Here is a 23,611-nt window from a genome sequence, read left to right as displayed (position 1 = left end):
GGAAAGTAGAGGTGTTTCTTGGGCACAGCTGGAAGGGAAAGCTCTGCACCTGAGGCTGGGAGGTGCAGTGGTTTAGGTGTTGGGAGGAAGTCAGGGCTACGGGAGCCCCCACATGTCACAGGTTTAGGTTTAAGACTCCTGCAAGACTCCTGGGAAGGACGTTTCCAGGAGAGAGGACAGGGCAGCTTAGAGACTGAGGAACTAGGAGAACCCACAGCGTGGGGGCCGCTAATGGTAAGGGATCTGACTGCTAATGAGGGAGATGCGAGCTACCTGGGTTCAGTGCCTGGGCTCAGAAGATCCCTTCGAGGAGCAAATGCCACCCCACTCGGGTATCCTTGCCTGGGAAATCCCATGGACAGAGGGGGCTGGTGGGCCACAGTCCACGGGGCTGCAGAGGCGAACACGGCAGAGCGACATAGCGCAGCACAGCAAGGCGCGGTCATTTCCTGAGCCCCACCCACGTGCCAGGGAACGTGGTGGGGCCTTGAGGGCACCTGGCGTGAAACAGAGGGCCAGGGCTGCCCCGAAGGAAAAGGAGGGCATCCCAGGCAAAAGGAGCAGCATGTGCAGAGACCCCGGCGGGAGAGAGGGCCGCTTGGCCAGCAGCCAAGGACTATTGTGCAGGCGAGGACATGCAGAGCAGCGTCCTGCGGGTGAGACCGGTCTACAGGTCAGTGAGGGCCTTAGGTGCTCAGGTGTGTCCCACTCTGTGCCACCCCGTGGACTGTACGCTGCCAGGCTCCTTTCGTCTCTCACTGAATTCCTTCTGAGCTGAGACATAAAGGACCAGAGTTCCTCGCATCCCATGAAATACCACCTAACGGTTTCAAATGGATATCCTATGCTAAACGGAGTACAAAACAACTTCTTTACAGCAAATAACCCGCCCAGAACTGCTGTCTATAACTTGCATGTGCTAGTTAAAAGGTCAAAGACCTGAGATGACTGATATTTACAAAGTAATATTTCCTTGTTTCAGAATTCTCCATGGGAAGAAAGAAACCTGTGCCTAGAATCCCTGGAAATTACACCTATTCCGTTAGCATCACTCCCTCCTGCACCATGGAGGCCTCTTCCCTCCGTATTTTTATTGGATTTTGTTCTGTTACCTCCCGAGTTTATACTGTACATGCACATATCAAATATCATTGGTCAAAAATGGAAACATTTCTTTGGGAGGGGAAATGTTTAGAAAATGTATTTCATGTAACTTACATTGAAATGGAGAAAAGATTTAATCTAAAACCAACAACAACAATAAAAACCAAACTCATATGGATGTTGAAATGGGGAAGAGATTTAATGTTAAACAAAAAATACCTTACTACTTATATCAACTGAGTAAGCTCACCATCGTGAAAAGTAATATATCAGATGTAAGGTCATTATGTAAAAAGAAAAAAAGAAAATAGTCAAGCGGAGGTTCAGCACAGGGTCACCGGAGAACGCAGGGGCAAGTGTGAGAGACTTGAATACTGATGGGGAGGTGAGGCAGGGCCAGGGCCAGGAAGCCAAGGCTGCTCAGGGCCTGGCAGTGAGAGGCTCCTGGCAGCAGGCAACTCAGGCCAGAGGTAGGCTTTCCAGTGTCAGGCCTGTCAGAGGGACCCCCTGGAAGGGAAGGAGGAAGGGTGTGGCCGGAATGGGTTTCTGTCACAAGGAATTCCCAGACAGGCTGCTGTCCTCCTCACACAGGAAGGCTCAGGCCCAGGAGACAGGGAGAGCCTTCCTCCAGGGCTCCTGCCCTGCTGGGGCCTGAGCTGATAGCAAGCTGGGTCCCCTAGGATGATCAGGGCACTAAGATGCTAGCGTCAGGGTCAAGGTCCACCACTGCCTCCTCCTGTGAGACCCACAGCCGGCCCTCAGGGGTCCCCCTTGCTGAGAATCAGCTCAGCACCCCATCTGACAGGGTCCGGAGAGACAGGCAGAGACACCAAGGCATGCTGAGCCACGGAAGGCACCTTGGTCCTTGGGGCCTCCAGGCTTCCAAGCCTCTCCCACATCCCTGGGTCAGCAGAACATCCCGGTCCCTGACAGACGGGTCAGACTTGGAGAAGGGAAACCTGGCCTGATGTTGTGGTGTCGTCCCTGCAGACAGGAGGTGAGGGCAGTTAAAGGATTGGTGAAGGGTGAACAGGAGGGTAAAGGTCGCTTCAGAAGATGGTTTCTGGGAAGGGGATTGTGCAGGGCCTTCTAGATGAGGAGCAGTTCCTCAAGAATGACCTGGGGCTCCTAGACCTGGATGAGGTTTCTGAAGAGTTGCCCCACAGAGGAGCAGAAATCCGTCAGCACTCCCCAGATGGTCTTCACCGCACTGCAGACGGCCTCAAGGCAGGCCGCCGCCTTCTCCTGCAGCCAGGTCAGCACATCGCAACACCGCTGCCAGAGACTCCGCAGAAAACCTCGGAACCGCCGCAGGGCTCTGGCCCAGATGCTCTCTTCCGGTTTCTGGTCCTCCAGACAGGCAGAGACTGAGGGTCTCTGGATTCTGCGGCGTACTTCTTGCTGCGCTTCCTGAAGCAAGGGACTGGACTCCTGCAGGGATTCCTGCAGGGATGGGGGCCTTTCAGGGACCAGCCCGGGGTGAGGCAGACCCAGGTCGTGACCTGACCGAGGCTTCCCAGACCTTGGGAGACGCTGGGACTCAGAAGCCCAGCTCAACCCAACCCGAACTGCCTGTCTTCAGCCTAACAGCTTCATAGACACGAGACTTCTCCCAGAGACTGGGCCTGGTACCTCGGTTCCCCTCGAAGAGCAAACCCCGATGCTTGGTTGTACCTGCCTGCAGGTGGTCGGCCTCTGAACCCAGCACCAGGCTCACGGGGCTCATCAGGCAGGAAGCTGAGTCCAGGGCTCTGGCCACTGTGTGCTGAGTGGGGAGGGTGATGCCCGCAATGCTGCACCACCTGAGATTTCAGGGACCCCCCTTCATCCCCCACTCCAGGGAGCTCTGTGCACACGCAGCAGCCCCAAGGACAAGAGAGACCAGTGGGGAGGGGAAGGAAGGTGCTGAGACAGTGGCTCCAACTCACGGGAAGGTTCTCTTGAATGTGATCTTCCATGAATTCACAGACATCCTTGCTGAGTTCCTCCTGGGGAGAGGAAGTGTGCTGTCTGCACTCCTGCCTCGCTGCTGAGGTCAGTGCTCCCCACTGTGGCCTCCCATGCATCCAGGTGAGTCTGAAGGGAGCCAGGGCCCCAGACCCCATACCCTGGCTTATCCAACTCTGAGGACTACCCTTAGCAGGGGGCAAGGTCCAAACTCACCTCCATCTCTGCTAGGGCTGCCTCCATCTGGTGGGAAAAAAACACTCTGTTTAAAACATCCCCACCCTCTCTCACTTTCACACTGAATCCCAAGCCCCAGCTAGTTCTCATCTCTGCTCAGTCACCCCAATAGCTAACCCTCAGGCTGGGGACCATGCTCTGGCATCCCTGCCCTGCCCTTGTTGCCCTGTGGTCTGGACGCCGCTCTCAGCTTCCCTGGGCCTCTATATCTCCTCCCTGTACACTCACCTGCCACACAGGTGTGCGTTTGTCCAGTGTAAGGACTGGGCGCTGAGCTGTGACCCTCATCATCACCGTGACTGTGAACCCACCCCACCTCCCTCACACTGGGGAGGGTCAGGGGTGGGGCACAATGACCCACCTGTGCTTCTTCTGGTTCATTTCCCATCTTATCACAGACATGATCCACCCAGGTGTGCTGTGAACAGAGATGGACTTGAGTAAAAGAAGCTCGGTTCTTCTCCCTGCTGGGTCCCAAGTGGCCCAGATCATTCTCAGCATCACCCAGCAGAACCCAGGCCTCCCGAGCCCCAGCTATTCATGGGGATGAGCTTCTTACCAGCATGCTCCTCAGAGAAGCCTGGTCATGTGGGACTCCCTGCGGAGGTAACAGTGAAGCAAATGTTCTGGTCTTGTAACCACCGAGACCTGTTTTACACAACCACCCCTCCCCCCGAAGGAGGACCCTTGCCCTGGAATAGGCAGTCAACCTGGTTCCCAGATGCCGAGCCCTCCGTAGTCCCGCTGAAAGCTGACCAGGGAGGAACTGGCGCTGTCCTCTCCTGTCTGAGGCGCTGACGGTGACAGCGGCCAGTCTTCCCGACCTCTGACCCTGCAGAGCCCCTGACCCCAGCCCCTTTCCCTCCAGGCACTTGACTCCATCTCGGAGGTGGGAGGCACCCCACCGACCCCTCGGGAGACTCCACCTAAGGGCGGGAATCTGGCGCTGTCCCCACTGCCCTCCTGGCCCTGCGAGGTCAGTGCGGCTCACAGTACATGCAGGGCTCCCGTCTGCACACCCTGTGTCCAACGCCCCATCCTGTCAGCCCAGATCACACACGACTGGGCAAGGAAACATCTCGCGGGGCTGTGGGGACACTCTGCTGCCCACATCCTCCTCTCACTGGGCCTGGCTGCTCAGCCTGGCTCACCCCTGGATGACCACGCCCAGACACCGGTGTGCCATGGCCCAGAGCCCCTGAGCAGCTGGTCAGCCTCAGAACTAGGTAGCTGAGTGGGACAGAGGACGGAGGGCTCCCCAAAAATAAGAATAAATTCTGAGCTCAGCATGGCTTCAGCTGTTGATCCAGGCCCTGAGAGAAATGCTTTCAGCATCTCTCTGAAAATGCTGGCCAGCCAACTAGACCCCACACGCTGCAACCAAGATCCCTCAGAGACAGAAGAAATTCAGTAAACAGGAATAAACATGAGAAGAGCCCGAGGGTGGCTGATTCCTCGGACACTGCAGACGCTCCACGTCCGGCTCCCCCACGAGCATGACGACTCTCATTCCTACACTCAGTCCAAGGGCCATTGCTCCTTCCTCGGTCCCAACACAGGCCCCCACACTGAGCTGCCCCCCAAACCGACCTCCCAGCAGGAGCCCCAGCCCCACAGCCAGGACCTGCTACCTAAGGAAAGGGCTCAGAGCACCAGGAAAATGGAGCGTGTTTGTCAACAATTATGCAGAATTTCAGGATGGTGACAGCAGAGTGTTCGACCAGGGTCATTGTGAGACTGGGAGCTTTGATGGCACAGGTCCCATGTTTTGACCCTCTGCTTCCCCACTGGGAAGGAAATGGCACCCGCTCCAGTGTCTCTGCCTGGAGAAGCCCATGGACAGGGGAGCCTGGTGGGCTGCAGTTCCTGGGTTCGCAAAGAATCGGACCCCACTGAGCGACTCACACTTCACTTTCCCCTGCGGCCACCCCAGCGCCCAGGGAAGGTTGGACAGAGGCTGCTGTGCGCAGAGCAGTCAGCAGGGCTGGGGCTGAGCCGGTGGGAGCCGGGACAGGCGGCAACTGAGACCACAGGCCCACTCTCCCCTGGTCTCTCTTTGTCACTCACCCTAGCGAAGCACATGGTGGATTAGGGTCCTCCCGCTGGGATCTGGTGCAGGAAGAGTGGGAGGAAAAGTGCTTCAGTGACGCGGGCTCGCCCACCACCCTGGAGGGTCCTCTGCCTGCAGGTCTCCCCACCCCCACACCAGGCTCCCCAGAGCCCCTCACCTGAGATCCTGCAGCCAGAGCTCCAGCTGAGCACTGTCTCGCTGCCTGCTGAGCCCCAGCGACTTAAGAGCCAGCCAGGGAGGGGCGGAGAGGGTGGAGCCCTGCTGGGGGAGGGGGCAGGGTCGGCGGGGGATGTTTGAGACAGGAACTGAGACAGAAATAGAAGCAGAAACAGAGTGGGGAGGGGGCAGTCAGAAGGAGGGGAAGACAGGGAGCCAGAGGTCTGAGGGGTCGGGGCAGGGAGGACATGTCCCTTACACTCAGGGTCCAGGGGTCAGGACCCCTCCTCCATGATCTGGGTCAGGATCTCTGAGCCCAGCTTGGGCCATACCCCCCCACCATCAGCTGGAGCGAAGGGAGGGACCGGGGAAAGTCCAGACTTGGGATGATAGTTTGAGGAAGCTTTGGGAGGAGCCAACCAGGGCCCAGAAACAGACTGCACCCCACTCCACATCCGGAGAGGCTTCTGTAGCCGCCCTGCCCTCAGGAAGTCATAGGACCTGCAGGGGCCCTGAGGTTGAAACTCTCCCACGGGCCCAGGCATCCAGGGCAGGGGCCGGGCCTGTGTGCCGTACCCACAGGATGTGTCCCTCAGAAGGAGCTGAAGGGAGCCTTGCTGACCGTCTGGGCCCCGCTGACCAGGGTCTCCTGAGCCCTGCTCGGGCCCCCAGTCCTCAGTCACCGTGCCAGGGGTCTCCATACCCTGGCCAGCCCCACAGCGCTTGACTCTCACAGCCTGGCCCAGCTCCCCTGAGACCACAGCCCCTCACAGCCATGGGCAGGCATCTGTCTTAGAGACCCAGGGCCGCCATATCAAAGAGCCACAGACCCGGGTCTCAGCAACACACATTTACTCTCACAGTGAAGCCTTGAAATTGAGATCAAGGTGTCAGCAGGAAGCGGTTGCTCTGAGAGCCCTGAGGAAGGCATGTGTTCCAGGCTTCTCTCCTAGGCGTGTACACAGCTGTCTCCAGGTCTACATGGCGCTCGCCCTAAACAAGTATCTGTCGCCTAATTCCCCATTTTCAGAGGTCACCAGTCATAAAGGATTAGAGCCCACCCTAAGGACCTCATGCTAACTTGATTCCCTGGAAAGACCCACCTCCAGGTGCTGGTGGTTAGGACTTCACTGGATGCAGTTAGGGGAACACGATTCAGTGTCTAATATCCTTGAAGAGGAACTGGCCTCCCGATGGGCCACCCGTGTGCACCCCATGGGGACAACCTACAAATCCCGCTCCTCAGAAAAAGTCTCTCTTGGGTCCACCAGACCCAGATGCATCCCCTGCCCCTTAGGAGCCCTTCAGTTGTCTGAAACTCCCTTCCCACACCCAGGAGGTCCAGATCCTTCCCTGAGCCAGCTCAGAACTTCAGGGTGGGAGGGAGACAACAGAGGCGCTCTTGCTTCAGCTGCGGGCTTCCCTGGTGGCTCAGAGGGTAGAGAATCCACCAGCAGTGCAGGAGACCTGGGTTCTATCCCTGGGTCGGGAAGATCCCCCTGGAGAAAGGAACCCACTCCACTATCATGGCTCAGAGAATTCCATGGACTGTATTGTCCATGGGGTCACAGAGTCAGACTCGGCTGAGCGCCTTTCACTTGCTGCAGCTGCCTGCCTCATTTCCAGGCCTTATCTCCGGAGACGCGACACTGGGCACCTCCACATCTGTCTCAGGAAGGCCACCTCATGAAAGGCATTCGTGTCTCACTTGGGCTGAACCCTTTTCTTTATAGAGTTTTAGTGAGATGTAATTCACATATAATACAATTCACCCAGGAAAGTGCCTCATTTAATGCACAGTACTACTCAACCATCACCACCAGCAATTTCAGAACACTTTTATCATCTCCAGAAACCATCCTGCACCCCTGAGCCATCTTCCTCCAGGGCCCACCACCAGGCAATCCCTAAGTCTGTTTTTAACTTTTTGAGGTACCACTAGACTATTTCCCGAGGCTTCCCCGGTAGCTCAGCGGTAAAGAATTTGCCTGAAATGTGAGAAAACCGGGTTCAATCTGTGGGTCAGGGAAGATCCCTGGGAGGACGACATGACAACCCATCCCAATCTTCTTGCCTGGAAAACCCCATGGACAGAGGAGCCTGGGGGGCTACCGTCTATGGGGCCATGGAGACAGCATTGAGTGTGCCCGACCACACACAAGGGTGGTATGCTTTCTGGCTCCATGCCCTTATCAGATGAATCATTTGCAAACTTTTGTCCCCATTCTGTGGGTTGTCTTTTTACTTTTCCGGTGTTGCCCTTTGAAATACTAAAGTTTTAAGTGTTTCTATTTTAATAATTTGTATCATTTACTTCCCATTCTTTAAAAAACATAATTCAATGTGATGTGGCATTTTTGTGAAGCAGACGTCATGAAGTCTGAGAGGCTGGAGAAGTGTCCATTGTTGCAGTGAAAGGAGCCTTAGATGTCACATGGGACATCCCTCTCTGGGCCCCTCCAACCAACTTCTGGTTGCCCCCCAGCTCATTCTCAGCCCCCCTGTCCCCCATCACTGCTGGATTCCGGCCACTTCTGCAAAACGCTGATTCTGGTCTGTCAAGTTCCTGCCACCAAACTTCAGCCTGGCTCCATCACTGCTCCGAGGAAAGGAAGGGTTTTCTCTCCTGTTATTTTTATCATCCTGCTTTGGGGCTGACAAGCTTTTTGAATACAAGTTTCCTCCTCCTCATACTTAGAAAGGGTCCTGACAGAGGCCCACATGGCTTCTGGTGCCTTTCAATTCCCTGGTCCCTGGCAGGTTGAAGACCTGGCTGTCATCCTTCTGGTCTGGTCGTGACCACGCTGGGCTCCATGCCCCTGGGTCAGCTCTGGCAGCACTGTGGGCCCGCTGAGGCTGGTGACACATTAAGAAAGGGTGGGTATGTGCCTCCACCCATGGGGGTGAACCTCTCTCACCCAGGCCAGCAGCTGGGCTCTGTAAGCACAGGAAGAGGTTAGAGAAATTGCCAGAGACACAGAGAAGCCACAAGACAAAGAGATGCAGCTGCTGGCCCAGGAGGCCCACGCCCCACCCCCACCCCCACCCAGCTTGTTCAGATGCAGATTCCTGTCCCCAGACCCCGAGTGTAGATTCAGATGAGGCCATGGAATCTGCATTCTCAGTTTCCAGGGTCATGCTCTATTTTTTTTTTTTTCCCAAGATCAAGTGACTTGAGGGATCTTAGTTCTGAGACTAGAAATTTAACTCAGGCCATGACAGTGAGAGCACCGGATTCTATCCAGTGGACCACCAGGCAACTCCCTTCCTGGGTCATCCTGTGCGGAATATTCCAGAAGCAGATTTGCAGAGGCACTGGTTTTTAGATCCTGAAATTTGTGATGAGTCTGGGGTGGGAGGCGGTCAATGAGGTGGCTCAGGTTCCACCCACTCATCACCCAGGAACTCTGAGGAAGCAGTGAGCCCAGACTGAGAGGGGACCAGTCCACTGTCTTCCCACCAGCATGAGCTGATGGGAGCCAAGAAGTTCCCAAGAGGCTGTCAGAGGCTCAGGTGTGGAGGAGCGGAGAGGGGTTTCAGGTGCAGGAGAGTGTCCCCCTGAAAGTGGGCAGTTCTGGCTCCAGTGTGCTGACTGGAGAGAGGGTGCATGGGGGCCGACTGTGGAGCATCATCTATGTGTGACCAGTGATGTCACCCAGGACTTGGAGCACGGTGATCAGGGGTGTTCTCAGAGCTGATTTGGGGTCCCCAGCAATGTGGGTTGATTGGATTTCACAGAAGCAGGACAGGGTAAGAAACATCTTCAGGGCCCAGAGAGGCAGGCTGGGGTTCAGTGTCCCGGGATGGATGGTGGGCCCCGTCCCTAAAGAATCAAACAGCTTGGCACAGTTGCTGACAGGAGGGGACTGGGCTGCCTGGCACACAGACTGGGGCCTTCAGGAGGGAATGAAGGCCGTCTGGGAGCTGAGCCCTATGGGGACCCCTGGATCCAAAGCGAAGTGGCAGGTGTCTCCCTGCCCTGGCCTGCCCACAGGGCTGGTTGCTTACAGCCTGGCCAGCCTCCCCCTGAGACCACAGCCCCTCACAGCCATGGCCTGGCATCTGTCAAGAACCACAGAGCCGGGACTCAGCAACACACATTACGCCCACAGTGGAGCCTCGAAATTGAAATCAAGGCGTCAGCAGGCAGCGGTTGCTTTGAGAGCCCTGAGGAAAGCATGTGTTCCAGGCTTCTCTCCTAGGCGTGTAGATGGCTGTCTCCCGGTCTACATGGTGCCCTCCCTAGAGAAGTATCTGTCTCCTAATTCCCCATTTTCATAAAGTCACCAGTCCTAATGGATTAGGGCCCACTCTAAGAACCTCATGCTAACTTGATTCCTTGTAAAGACCCACCCCCAGGTGCTGGTAGTTAGGACTTCACTGTGTGAATTTAGGGGAACAGGATTCAGTGTCTAACATCCTTGAAGAGGAACTGGCCTCCTGATGGGCCACCCGTGTGCACCCCATGGGGACAACCTACAAATCCCGCTCCTCAGGGAAAGTCTCTCCTGGGTCCACCAGACCCAGATGCATCCCCTGCCCCTTAGGAGCCCTTCAGTTGTCTGAAACTCCCTTCCCACACCCAGAGGTCCAGATCCTTCCCTGAGCCAGCTCAGAACTCCAGGGCGGGAGGGAGACAACAGAACCGCTCTTGCTTCAGCTGCAGACTTCCCTGGTGGCTCACAGGGTAGAGAATCTGCCTGCAATGCAAGGCGTCCTGGGTTCTATCCCTGGGTCGGGAAGATCCCCCTGGAGAAAGGAACCCACTCCACTATCATGGCCCGGAGAATTCCACAGACTGCATCGGCCATGGGGTCACAGAGTCAGACATGGCTGAGCGGCTTACTAGTTTCAGCCACACGCCTCATTTCCAGGCCTTATCTCCATCTATCTCAGGAAGGCCACCTCCTGAAAGGCATTTCATGTCTCACTGTGGGATGAACCATTTTCTTTATAGAGTTTTAGTGAGGTGTAACTCACATATCATATAATTCACCCAGGAAAGTGCCTCATTTAATGCACAGTACTACTCAACCATCACCACCAGCAATATCAGAACACTTTTATCATCTCCAGAAACCATCCTGCACCCCTGAGCCATCTTCCTCCAGGGCCCACCCCAGGCAATCCCTAAGTCTGTTTTTAACTTTTTGAGGTACCACTGGACTATTTCCTGAGGCTTCCCCGGTAGCTCAGCGGTAAAGAATTTGCCTGAAATGTGAGAAAACCGGGTTCAATCTGTGGGTCAGGGAAGATCCCTGGGAGGACGACATGACAACCCATCCCAATCTTCTTGCCCAACCCCATGGACAGAGGAGCCGGGGGGCTACAGTCTATGGGGCCATGGAGAGAGCATTGAGCATGCCCGACCACACACAAGGGTGGTATGCTTTCTGGCTCCATGCCCTTATCAGATGAATCATTTGCAAACTTTTGTCCCCATTCTGTGGGTTGTCTTTTTACTTTTCCGGTGTTGCCCTTTGAAATACTAAAGTTTTAAGTGTTTTTATTTTAATAATTTGCATCATTTTCCATTCTTTAAAAAACATATTTCAATATGATGTGGCATTTTTGTTAGACTTCATGAAGTCTGAGAGGCTGGAGAAATGTCCATTGTCGCAGTGAAAGGAGCCTCAGATGTCACAGGGGACATCCCTCTCTGGACCCCTCCAACCCACTTTTGGTTGCCCCCCAGCTCATTCTCACCCACCCTGACACCCATCAATGCCAGATTCCAGCCTCATCTGTAAAACCGTGATTCGGGTCTGTCACGTTCCTGCCACCAAACTTCACCTTGGGGCTCCATCACTGCTCCGAGGAAAGGAAGGGTTTTCTCTCCTGTTATTTTTATTGTCCTGTTTCAGGGCTGACAAGCCTTTTGAATACAAGTTTCCTCCTCCTCATACTTAGAAAGGGTCCTGACAGAGGCCCAGATGGCTTCTGGTGCCTTTCAATTCCCAGGTCCCTGGCTGGTTGAAGACACCTGGCTGTCATCCTCCTCTGGTTGTGATCTCACTGTGCTCCATGCCCCTGGGTCAGCTCTGGGCAGCACTGTGGGCCCGCTGAGGCTGGTGGCACATTAAGAAAGGGTGGGTATGTGCCTCCACCCATGGGGGTGACCCTCTCTCACCCAGGCCATGAGTGGGCTCTGTAAACACAGGAAGAGGGTGGCCCCTGGGTGGAGAACATGGAGGGGACACACAAGTCAGAAACCAGGGAAGGCAGCTGCCGGCCCTGGTCCCTTGCAGATCGGAGCCACCCCCCCACCCCCCCACCCCCGCCATCCCCACATCAACCACCCAGTTTGTTCAAATGCAGATTCCTGGCTCCAGACCCAGAGTGAGGATTCACAGTGAAGACATCGAATCTGCATTTTTAAAGTTCCCTAGGTAATTCTTTTTCTTGGATCACACCGAACAGCTTGAATTATTTTAGTTCTGGGACTCGAAATTTCACTCAGGCCATGACAGTGAGCGCACCAGATTCTAACCAGGGGACCACCAGGCAACTCCCTTCCTGGGTCATCCTGTGTGGAATATTCCAGAAGCAGAGTTGCAGAGGCACTCATTTAGATCCTAAATTCAGTGGGGAGTGGGTCATTGAGGTGGCTCAGGTTCCACCCACTTGTCACTCAGGAGCACTGAGGAGGCAGTGACCCCAGGCCGAGAGGGGACCAGTCCACTGTCTTCCCACCAGCATCGAGCTGATGGGAGCCAAGGGATTCTGGAGGGGGCGGCAGAGGCTCAGGTGTGGAGGTGGGAGAGGTGTTTTAGGAGCAGAAGGGTGTCCTACTGAATGTGGCCGGCTCTGGTACCAGCATGCTGAGCAACCAAGGATGGCCACAGGGGCCATCTGAGGAGCATCACCCACGTGTGAACCATGGATGTCACCCTGGACTTGGGACACATGCTCAGGGGTGGTCTCAGAGCTGGGTTTGGGACCCCACCAATGTGCTTCGATTGGCACTTCATGGAGGCAGGACAGGATGAGAAACATTAGAGCAGAGGCTGGAGAGCAGGCTCAGCTGGCAGTGGGCAGTGGGGCTGTCCTATAAAGAGCCAAGCACTTGGGACAGCTGCTGTCGGCAGGCGGGGCTGGGCAGCAAGAATTCAGCTGCCTGAGCTCCCGGAAAGGCCAGATGACAGGGAAAACGAGAGTCCTGCGGGGTCATGGCCAGGGGCAGGGGAGGAAGGCCCAGGAGGCCGCACTCGGGGGCGTTCAGTGCCAGGGCCAGCCCTGTGTCTCTGCCCTCCTGGACTTAGCTCCCCGGACATCCCCAGCTGCATCCTGCCTGAGCCCCGCCCCTGGGACAGACTTCCCACAGCCACAACCCGCGGGGGCCCCGTGGGCAATCCACTCCCTTCCGCGCAGCCGCAGGTCCCCCTCAGGGGGAGGCCAGGCCCCCCACCAGCAGGGACAGAAGAGGCAGGAGGGGCACCGAAGGCCGCCCTGCAGCCTGACTGATCCCGCACTGACAGTCGCAGTCTCCGGGCTTAAGGGTCCCTCTGGGGGTTCTGGGTGCCCGAGGGCCCACACTGGGGGCGGGGCAGTCCAGGAACTTGGGACCCATCGGCTGGGGGGAGTCCGGCTCGGCCTTGATGCTGCCCTTGGGGAAGCGCCAATAGTGGACGCCCTTGAAGAAGTAGGTGTCACCTGCGGGGAGGGAGGAGATGTTGGAGGGGCTGGTCCACGCCTGCCCACCCTCCAAACCCCTCTCTCCGCACCGCTTCTCCCCCCACCCAGTGCTCTGCAGGCCCTACCACCCCACGGCCCCTGGGCCCCCATCGCCCGGCCCCCCAGGAGCGCGAGCTCTCCCACCCGTGTTGCTGACGGTGACATCGTCGGGGGCCGGCGGCGCGCCCTCCCAGAGGCTCAGGTCGCGCGGGTAGCCGGGGTCCGGGCGCGCCGCCGCCTCGTCGTACCGCCAGTACAGCCGCCCCCGGATCAGGTAGGTCTTCCCGTTGAGCGGCCAGGAGAACACGGCGTCCACCTCCTCCCCGGGGGGCAGCCCCAGCTCGGTGAGCGGGCGCGCGGCGCCCTCTAGCAGCCGGTCCTGGAACGACCAGAACTGCGGGCCTGCGGGCGGGGCGGGGCCGGTGAGCCGCGCTGCGCATGCCCCGCGCTAGCCGCCTCCTCCCCGCACACCGGGGTCCGACTGACCGCTGAAGAGGAGGATCCGGCCGTCCCGGTGCCGGGCGTAGGCGGCCTGAATCACCTTCACCTCGGCCGGCAGCCCCTCCCAGAAGCGGTGGAGCCGGGCGGGCCGTGGCGATACCAGCTGTCCTGAGGGCTGGAGACGCCAGAACCAGGGGCCTGATTTGGGGGACGAGTGTGGGGAGGAAGAAGGCGTGGGTTATGGGCGTGAGATGAGCCGGCAGGTCACCCCTCTGGACACCCATCCGCTACCCCGCACCCCCACGCCTGCCGGGGTGTGGCTGGGACACAGTGGTGGGTTTCCCCTCCCACCGCTGGGGGCGGGGCAGGGCGCAGGTCCATCCAAAATCAAGGCTGCAGGGGCTCTAGGGTGACCGGCTGGGCCAGGAGTTTCCCATTTGGGGCACTGAAAGTCCGGCATCCCTGCGACCCTCGGGGTCCCGGCGGCGGGTCACTCTAAGTGGGTGTGAAGCCAGCTGTATGGGGTCGGGGAGATGGAAGTTACTTACCTTTGAAGAAGAAAGTTTCGCCTCGGATGTTGGCGATGGCGTCAAAATTGCCATCACATCGATCAGGGAGGGGTTGTGAGGGGCTGGGGAGGAAAAGAGAGGTGAGCGGAGAGGAGGGGCGGGGTCCCGCTCCTTTTATTTAACCTTGACTACATCCTACAAGGCAGAGACTCTCACCTGCCCATCTCGAAGAGGACCCTGAGGTTAGGGAGTGCATCCAAAGCCTCCTACCTGGAGAGGACTCACCTGTCCGGCGGCAGGGCAGGGGGCGGGGGAGGAGCCAGGGGCTTCCGCGTGGGCTTGTCATATGGGGTTTGGGGTGCTCTGCCTGTGGAGAGAGTGTTACAGGCCTGGGTCCCCTGACGCCACTGCAGAGGCCACCGGGGACGAGCACCCAGCCGCCGGTACCGTAGAGCTGCTGCAGGCCTTCTCGGTCGTCCTGGGACAGGTGGTACTCGGCGGGGTTGCCCACTGGGCCCTGGTAAAAGGGCCTCATGATGGAGTCCGGCGCTGAGGAGTGGCCCAGGCCCAGGGCGTGACCAAACTCATGAACTGCCACCGCAAACAGGTCCGTCCCCTCGCCATCTGGGGAGGAAGGGAGAATGCGCTGGAGCCGGGCCCCACCCCCACCCCTAGCTCCCCCAGGAAGCCCCGGAGAAAGGGGCCTTCTGGTGGACGCAAACAGCCAGGAGGCGCTCCGAGGTGGCCGTGGCCGTGGCCACCTCTGCGCAGACCCCCTCCCTGAGCCATCTTTTCCCTCCTCTGTGGGAGCACGTTTGGTAGATCGTCTCCTGTAGCCTGGTTTGGCAGTGCTACACATCCGGGGGGATGGAAACAGTGTGGCAGGGGGTCTAGGTCAGGCAACTAGATCCCAAGGGCTGCAGCTGAGAGTCTGCAGGCTGCAAGATCCCGAGGGCCGCAAGGAAGACCTGGCACAGCCAAACGCATAAATGAATATTCTTTGGAAAAAAAAAAAAAAAGGAAACTTTCTAGAGGAAGCAGGATTCTCTGGGGGTGTGGTTCTCTAGAGGGAGCCCCAGCTCTGGGGAAACTCCCTTCTCACAGCTCCAGAGGCCCTGCCCCTCTGCACCATTCTCACTCCCACCCACAGGGAAGGTAGGTCAGACTCCATGGCCCCCTCTCCCTCCCTCCATCCCTACCAAGCTAGTGCCCAGGACCCCCAGTCCTCTATTTCCGCTCCATCTCTCCCTCCCACAGCCTCCACCCCCCACCCCTGCAGCCTGCATCTCTCAGAAGCTCTAGCAGGCACTCTCCAACCACAGCCCACTGACCATGGTGCCCAACCTCTCTGACCACAGGAGGCTTTTCCCTGGGGACCCAGCCCAGGCGCCAGGACCAAGCTGTCTCCATGCTCCCAGCTGCTGGCTGAACCCCAGCTCCTCATTGATTCCTGAGCCAGTGAGAAGCTAAGAAGGCACAGAGACAGCAAGAGAAAAAAAGTGGCGCCCCCCCCCCCGCCACCCCCAGGTTGATCTACCGTCATGGAAATCTCCAACTAGAGTGAGCAGTGGTGAAAATGCAATGATGGGAAGTAACCTGTAAACTGAAAAGCAAATTTCTCTCCACCCGTCCAGGCCACTGAGTGAGAATCTAAGGACAAGATGAGAGTCATAAGCAGAGCAGCAAAGGCTTGTCCTCAGTTACTTCTACCTCCTACCCTCATTTTACAGGTGAGGAAACTGAGGCACAGAGCGGTCAAGTTACATGACAGAGCCAGAACCCTGGCTGGGCTGTCCTGCTTCTCAGCAGTGGTTTCAGATGTCTTAGTCAAACTCATAAGGACTGCTGAATTCCCACGTTGAGTGTGGCTTTTCTCAATACGCGCTGAGAGCTTTTTCTAAGAAACTGGATGGAGGACACTTGGTGTCTTAATCAGGTAGATCTTTTTTCCTATTTTACCACCTGCCCCCCCGCAGCGTCCTTGCCTCTCCTCTGGCCACACCCCTTCCTTGCACCCTTATCACGCCATTCAGCTAGGGAAATTACACAACCATGCAGATCCAGCTGGGGGAGGCTGGTGGGCTGTCGTCTATGGGGTCACACAGAGTCAGACACAACTGAAGCAACTTAGCGGCAGCGGCAGATCTAGCCGCAGAGACTCCGCTCGGCTCTGGGGGTCCTCTGTACCTCCCCTCACCCTCACCCATGGCCTCAGCGGGCAGCTCTTTTGCTCCCCCCATTCACCCTCAAACCCAGACTCAAAGCCCCTCCAGGTGCTACCCAGTCCCAGCCCCAGCCCGCAACTCTTCGATGACAAATTTCCTGTTTCATCAAGACAGGCTGCTTGTGTCATCGGCAAGCTTCTGTGCATGGGGCACAGAGCTTCATCCCCTCGCAGCTCATCTGCCTCTTGCCCTGCCCTGGGAGAGATCCTTGCCTCACTCACCTCCTCCAGGACAACGACAAAGCCCCACCCATCCGTTCATCTCTGCCTTCCTGCATGCCTGCATCCATGTATCCCTCCATCCACCCACGTGTCCGTTCATCAGCTCATTGATCCATCCGTTAATCCACGATCCACGCACTCATCCCCCACCTCTTTCTATTAGCTCATCCACTCTCCCTGGGTCTTCAAGACTCCCTCATCCTAGGACACCCCCTGGACCTGTCTGCCCACCATCCACACCCCGCTTCCCCCCAGCAAGCTCTCTGGTCAGCGGTCTGAACTCAGCCTTCTGTTGCTCAGCTCCTCTCATGCCTATGTGGTCTGGATTCTCCCTCCACCCACCAAGCCATTGGGCACTAAGGTCACTTTGTCCCCACAGGGCAAGATCCAACCATAAGTAACTTACTGGATGACTTGAAGCCCTGCTCACTGCTGCCCACTTCCTCCTTCACTTGTCTTCCTAATCACCTTTCAACCTAGTTTTTCTCCATTTGCTTTCATCCCTCCCCCACCCTCCGCCTGCCCCGCTCCCCTTAACTGTGAGACTTCCGCGCCGCTGAACTTGGTCTTCACATTCTACCTTCTCCTGGAACCTGACCCCCCAGGTACCACCAACTCTCAAATGTGCTGGAAGACCCAGATCATAGTGGCCGACAGTAAACAGTGTGCTAAGAGCTGTAGGTGAATTACTCGTTTCATCTGCAAGCCCGTGGGACCAGTACATACTATTATCCCCATTCCTCAGGTGAGGAAACTGAGCCCACTGAGGCCAAGTAACTGGCACACGCAGCAGCAGGCGGAGGAACACTGAATTGAGTTCAGCTTCAACCCCAAGTTCTTAAATGCTGTTACGCAGCCTCCCTGCAGCGGATCTGTGTCTGCTATCCCCACCTCACCTAAGTCCCTCTGCAGAGCCTGAGGACCCATCCCCAGCAAATGGCTCTCCCTCCTGGCCCAGCCTCCCCCAGCAGTTGCAAGGATGGGGAGTGGGAGAGCTGGGCCCCCTACCTCCAGGCAGAACCAACCCTGGGGCACTATTTACGTTCCAGAGAGTTCCCTGCGGGGTCAGGCTCTTCTCCAGCTGAGACCACATCCTAGCTTAGCTTCTCCCCCTTCCCTCCCCGACACGTCTCTCCTGCTTTCCTTTCCCCTGAGAACGTGCCCCCCAAAACTGCTTGCAGAAGAATTTTCCTCTTGCACTCCAGTTCTGGGAAACCTGACTTAAGCTGGAGGGATCCAAATTCTAGCACAAGATACTAGACCATCAACGCACCACCTGCACCGACTCAGCACTGCAAACACAAGCCCCGACCCGAACTCACCTGCCTTCCCCAGCCTGCTCCTCCTCCCCGCCCTCTTCTCACCTGCATTAATGGGACACCATCCTCCAGGGCCTTTGAGCCAGAAACCTGGCTGGTACCCGGCCATCCTCACCCCCTTTGCTTCCGAATCCAATCAGATCCCAATCTCTGTCCATCCTGATGGACTCCCCTCTGAGCTGCCACTGCCCTCCGCACCCACCCCCTTACCTGGACCCCCAGCTACCTCCCTGCCTCCCCGTCCCCATCTTGACGCCCACGGCAGCCAGCAGTATCTCTGGAATGCAAAACCTTCCACAGCTCCCACTGCCTTTGGAATTCGATTGTCCAGACCCCACCACGTGTCCTCCCAGACCCCTCTCATCATATGAGACTGGCCCTCCATCCTCTCTGGTCTGCTCCCAACAGCACGTGTGTGCCTTCCAGCCCCAAATATCCCAGGCTGTTCCTCACCCCTGGACCCCCACCTCTGACTCCTCTGGCCTCAGTGAGCTCACTGGCTTGTGCTTTATGTGTCCCTTCCCATCCCCACCCTGGTACTCCAGGAGAGTGGGCCCTGGGTACTAGTTGGCACACATTGTCTACATGTGAAACAAACAAAGTCACCGCTTCCAGGAAGTCCCCGTCCCTTCAGCCAGCTTTCGTGTGAGCACCCCCAGGCTTAAGGACTTCCTCTGTTGTGATTCCGCGTAATTGTGACACCCTGTGTAGCAACTGCCAGTTACTCTTCTGACTCAGCTACTGGCAGACCGTGTTCTTGCCCTTTTGAGTCCTCAGCCTCAACTTGGACTTCCCCTCTGTGATGGGTAATTTTCTGTGTCAACTTGGCCAGACTAGGGTGCCCCAATGCCTGATCAAGCACCAGTCAAGATGTTGTCGTGGAGGTTATTTTATCGGCATGAATAACATCTATAAGCCACGGTAAGTAGAGCAGATTATCCTCCATAGTGTGGGCGGGGCCCATCTAATCAGTTGAAGGCATTAAAAACCAAAACTGAGGTTTCCTGGAGAAAAAAAAAATTCTGCCCAAAGACTGCAACATGGAAAGCCTGCCTGGGTTTCCAGCTGGCTTGCTCTGCAAATACTGGACTGAAAATTGCACCATCAAGTCTCCTGAATTTCCAACCTGCAGGCCTGCCCTACAGATTTTGGAGCTCACCAGGCTCTGCAATTCTTTGAGCCAGTTCCTTAGAGTAAATCACTTTCTCCACACGCAAGTACACACACCCATCCTACTGGTTCTGTTTCTCTGGAGAAGCCCAACTGATACAGCCTCCATTGGTAAATGTAATATAAACGTCATTCTTAAGGACATTCTTAAGGACAGGTGGTTCTGGACAGGGGACCTCTCAGAAGAGGGGAGATGGTACCTTTTGACCCAAAAGTCCAGGTCTCCTCATCATCGAAGTGCGTGTCCCCAGAGATGGGGTGCTCCCCTGGGAAGAAGGCGTGGGCCAGGGTGCCCCCCTGCCCGTCGAAGGGGTAGCTGTCCTGGTGATAGGCCCGGGCAAAGTCGATGAGGATGTCAGGCTCCGTGGGCCCCTGCGAACCCACCTCCTGGAACCTGAGGTCTGACTCGGCGCCCCAGGTGGTCAGGGCATGGTGCATGAGGGTCCGCACCGTCTCCTGGCTCAGCGCGGAGCTCTGGGGGAAGGAGTTGACCCTGGAAAGAGGAGGGCCGAGTGAGGGGCTCTGAGGAGAATGGGTAGACACATGAAGCTGGGGCCCAGAGGGCAGCCCCAGGGTGGTCGAGAGGGCGCCAGGACTGACCTCCACGTCAGTGTCCGCTTCTTCCACACGCTGCCGCTTAGAGCGTACCGGCGCCGCCGCCTCACCAGCCCCGCCGCCCCCAGCACGTCGGGCAGCGAGCAGCGGGGTTTATGCATCGTGGCCACCGTCACCGGGTCTGCAGGAGGTTGCGGCAGACGGGGGATCAGCAGCAGGCGTGAGCTAGCATCCTCCATGGGCAAACTGAGTCTCCAAGAGCTCCAGACACTTGCTCACAAAGGCCCCACAGCTTGCACTGGGAGCCGGGCTGTCTGATTCTGAACACCAGCTTGTACCAAACTATGGCACTGCCCTCTGGGTACGATTACCCTCCACACCTGGCCCTGGATGGACGCAAGAGTCTCAGGCCAGGATATGGGTGGCCCGCTTCCCTGAGTCCTGGCAGCTGGACTCTAGAGAAAGAACCCTGGGGGTGCCGGGAGAACGCCTCTCTTAAAGGTTGGAAGCCCCTGGGAGGCTAGCTCCCGAGTCCCCATCACATCCAGGTCAAGTTCAAAGTCCCCGGGCCAGTCAGGTCTCTGGAATCCCACTCCCCAGTTCAGCTCCATTCCCAGCAGTCCTCTCGGCTCCATGTGAAGGTCCAACCTCATCTTGTCGTTTGAGGTGGCGAGGAGCAACTAAGCACATCCTGGGACCAGAAGGTTCTACCTCCCTCGCATCTGGACAGGACCCCGCTGCTTCCCTCTTCCTCTCATTTAACCCAATGGAGGAGCCTCTCAGCTCTGTCTCTGAAATACACATTCTGGATTCACTGGTTCTCATCACATCCTTGCCTGAACACTGGTCTCTGTGCTCCCCACTCTCCATTCTCCACCAGTAAGCAGTAAATAAACGTCGTTCAGTTGTGTCCGACTCTTAGCCCACCAGGTTCCTCCGTCCATGGGATTTTCCAGGCAAGAATACTGGAGTGGGGTGCCACTGCCTTCTCCAGGAGATCTTCCCAACCCAGGGATCGAACCCAGGTCTCCCGCATTGTAGGCAGACACTTTACCGTCTGAGGCACCGGGGAAGTCCAGTAAGCAGAGGAAACTCTAAACTGTAAATGAGGTCTCCTTGCCTCCCTCCTTCAAACCCTCTCAGCGATTCTTATCACTTTTGAAATCAAACCAAAACACCCTTCCTGGTCCCTAATCAGGCTCTTGTTTAGCTCTGCAGTCCACCTTTCATCACAGGCATGCAAGCCTGTGTCTGCCACAGGGCCTTTGCACCGGCCTGCGAGATCGCCTCCCACATCTCCCCATGGTTGTTTCACCCTCTTTGTGTCCTAGGAATTCTTCATGTCACATGAGCTCCTCCCGGCTCACGTGACCTATTTCAGAGGGGCCTGCCCTGCCCGACCAGCCCCTGAGGATCATTAGCATTTTATTTTCTTCAGAACACTCATCACTGTTCTTGCTCTGTGCCTCTCTCCCTCTAGAACGTAGGCTCCATGTGAGTGGGGACCTCCTCTACCTCGTTCACCACTATACCAGTGGAGCCTGGAATGACCTCACATGTCAGTTCATCGGGAAGAGATTCCTGATAAATATTTACTGAAACAGGAATGTCTTAGCACCTCCAGGGTTGGGACCTGAGGTCAGCATGTTCACAGCCCTGGTGATTCAGCTACATGCAGATGTTTAGACCCTGCAGTTGGTGGGGACAGGGCTGGGGGCCACCTACCCAGGACGCCTGTCTCCGGCAGGCCAGCAAACCTCTGCATGACCTTGATCGCATCCCGCAGTTTTGCAGGGCTCTGCAGCTGGGCCTGGGCAGGGTGAGGGGGCGGCAAGTAGCCATAGCGGGTCAGCCAGTCCTAGACCAGAGGTGGGAACAGGGGAAGCAGAAAGGCTCCTGGAAGGACTCTCCCATCCAACCACCATCCTGGAAGCCTCACCACTCACCAAGCACGGCCAGCCCCGGGAACGTCTGCTCCCTACCTCAAGGTCCAGGCCCTCCAGCCCCGGCTTTGCTAGTGCTCATCTGTTGCCAAGAGTGCCCACCTCTCCACCCCAACCCTTTTTCAGATTTCCAAATTCTGGCCCTCAGCCTCCTGAGGAATCCAAGAATTCGGGTCCCCAGTCTCCACCCTCGGTCACGAATCCAAGGATTCCGGTGCCCAGTCTCTATCCTCGGTCACTCTTTGGACATTTGGAAAGCGTCCCCAGCCTTCTCTGAACCCAGAAGTCCAGGCCCCGGCTCCCCTCTCTCAGCTCTGTTGCAGAACGGAGCCGGCGGACCCCTGCACTCACCACGCCCAGGCTCACGTCCTGCGCCGAGGGCTCCCGGGCGCGCGCGAGCGGCTGCAGCAGCGGGAGCAGCAAGACCAGGAGCCGGAGCATGGCGCTCTCCTCCCCAGTGGCTGGCTGGGCTCCCGGGGACCTGCCCCGCGCCGCCCTGGAGATCTGGGGAGGAGGTCGGGGGCCCGGAGAGGCTCAGGGGACCTGGCACCGCGTACGAGAAGCGGGCGAGGGGGTGAAAAGGTGGCGTGCGGGGATCTGGGACCTTGGGAGGTACGATGCGGCGGGTACTGGGGCGTCCAGGCGAGGGCCGGGAAGGTTGAGAGGGCACGGGCTCCGGGTCAGCGGCGCGGGCTCCTGGGGGTGCGCACAGGTCCGGTCGGCGCCGACCGCCTGTTGTCCGGACAGGAGCCGCTAGCCCGGCGGGGCGGGGCGGGGCGGGGCGGGGCGGGCGGAGACGGCGCGGCTGGGAGCCAGGGCCGAACCTTCCGTCGTCGGTGATGGCTAAAGACCCCACCGGATCCAGGGCCTCCCCGAGGGCTTCAGAGGGCCCGGCCGCAAGTTTCTCTTCCCAGATCCCTGCTCCAATGGGACTCTCCGGAGGGCCGCTCGCTTCTGCTTTCTCAGATCCGCGCCGCCGGGCCCGGGGGAGGGGCGGCTCGGGGCCCTCCCCTCCCCCCACCGCCCTTCCTGGAGACCCCAGGGCGCGCGGCGGGGCTTAGGCTGGGGGATTTCCGGGCAGCGGGCGGCTGGGCTGCCACCCCCTCAACGGGGCCGCGTCACGCCCCCCGCGCATCCTTGCCGGCCCCGCACTTCCCCCACCCCGCCCCCCGCCGCCCGGGTGTGCGCGCCTGGGGCTGCCTGTGGTCCCTGAATTAATTCCCCTAACCACGTGGGCTGCGAGGGTCTCTGCTTCCCACGCCGAGGTCCTAGCGTCTCTAGATCCCAGACCCGGGGACTACCTTGGGGCAGGTACTGGGCTTTTAAAATCCTCGCAAGGCTTCCCAGGTGGCTCAGTGGTAAAGAATACGCCTGCTAATGCAGGAGACTCAGGTTTGATCCCTGCGTCGGGAGGATCCCCCGGAGAAGGAAATGGCAACCCACTCTACTATTCTTGCCTGGGAAATGCCTTGGACAGAGGCGCCTGGCGGGCTACAGTCCAGAGGGTCCCAAAGACTCGGTCACCACTTAGAGACTAAACGACATCCTCGCAGGAGCTGGAGCGCCTGTGGCAGGTCGGTCGGAGCGCAGCGTGGAGGAGGGGGCGAATGGGAAGAGACCCGGGCGGCAGAGCCGCCGCTCACGCCCGCGGGGAGCCGGGTGCTGGGAGGCCGAGCAGCTGGAAAAAGATGAGGAGGAAGCGGGGGTGGACTTCCTGTCGGGGGAGGCGGTCTGCAGAGCTGGGCCGCGATGGGACCCCCGTGTGCGTTTTAAACAAAATAAACAGTGAGCAGGATTAGCAAGGTAGAGATGCAAACGAAAACATCAAGATCCTGTGCCGAGCCGCTGGGGCTGCAAGAACAAACCACCACAGACCAGGAGGCCTGAACAGCAGTTTATTTCCTTACTTCTGGAGGCAAAGGTGTTTTTCCCAAGGCTTCTCACCTTGCAGGTGGCTCAGTGGTCCTTCCTCTGCCCAGGCAACCCTGGTGTCTCTGTGTCCATATCCCCGCTTCTCATAGACACCAGTCACGCTGGTC

At 57.8% G+C, this 23,611-nt stretch overlaps 2 protein-coding genes across 6 annotated transcripts; both read right to left on the bottom strand.

The window, feature by feature from the left end:
- Positions 1–1,280: 1,280 nt before the first annotated feature.
- LOC114110633 (uncharacterized) lies at positions 1,281–5,581 on the bottom strand. Of its 4 annotated transcripts, XM_027961757.2 has the most exons (7): positions 5,517–5,581; positions 5,356–5,397; positions 3,848–3,886; positions 3,650–3,706; positions 3,268–3,294; positions 3,033–3,092; positions 1,281–2,547 (listed from the first exon to the last, which is right to left on the bottom strand). In XM_027961757.2, exons 2-7 carry the CDS (start codon positions 5,368–5,370, stop codon positions 2,233–2,235), a joined length of 513 nt encoding a protein of 170 aa, XP_027817558.1. In that variant the 5' UTR covers positions 5,371–5,397; positions 5,517–5,581; the 3' UTR covers positions 1,281–2,232. The 4 variants fall into 4 exon arrangements, with proteins under 4 accessions (XP_027817558.1, XP_060261925.1, XP_027817559.1 ...); XM_060405942.1 differs by having other exon boundaries at positions 1,281–3,092; XM_027961758.2 differs by lacking the exon at positions 5,356–5,397.
- Positions 5,582–11,868: 6,287 nt separating this feature from the next.
- MMP25 (matrix metallopeptidase 25) lies at positions 11,869–22,627 on the bottom strand. 2 transcript variants are annotated; one of them, XM_060405937.1, is made up of 11 exons: positions 22,397–22,627; positions 21,924–22,076; positions 21,355–21,487; positions 19,675–19,810; positions 19,275–19,567; positions 14,587–14,763; positions 14,425–14,506; positions 14,179–14,261; positions 13,676–13,828; positions 13,334–13,591; positions 11,869–13,168 (listed from the first exon to the last, which is right to left on the bottom strand). In XM_060405937.1, exons 2-11 carry the CDS (start codon positions 22,011–22,013, stop codon positions 12,900–12,902), a joined length of 1,674 nt encoding a protein of 557 aa, XP_060261920.1. In that variant the 5' UTR covers positions 22,014–22,076; positions 22,397–22,627; the 3' UTR covers positions 11,869–12,899. The 2 variants fall into 2 exon arrangements, with proteins under 2 accessions (XP_060261920.1, XP_027817554.1); XM_027961753.3 differs by lacking the exon at positions 22,397–22,627 and having other exon boundaries at positions 21,924–22,309.
- Between the last annotated feature and the right edge of the window lie 984 nt (positions 22,628–23,611).

This window comes from Ovis aries, chromosome 24 (genome assembly GCF_016772045.2).
Source record: "Ovis aries strain OAR_USU_Benz2616 breed Rambouillet chromosome 24, ARS-UI_Ramb_v3.0, whole genome shotgun sequence".
Classification (NCBI taxonomy): Eukaryota; Metazoa; Chordata; class Mammalia; order Artiodactyla; family Bovidae; genus Ovis; species Ovis aries.
The sequence above is the reverse complement of the archived record's forward strand: the minus strand, read 5'-3'. Positions and strand labels throughout refer to the sequence as shown.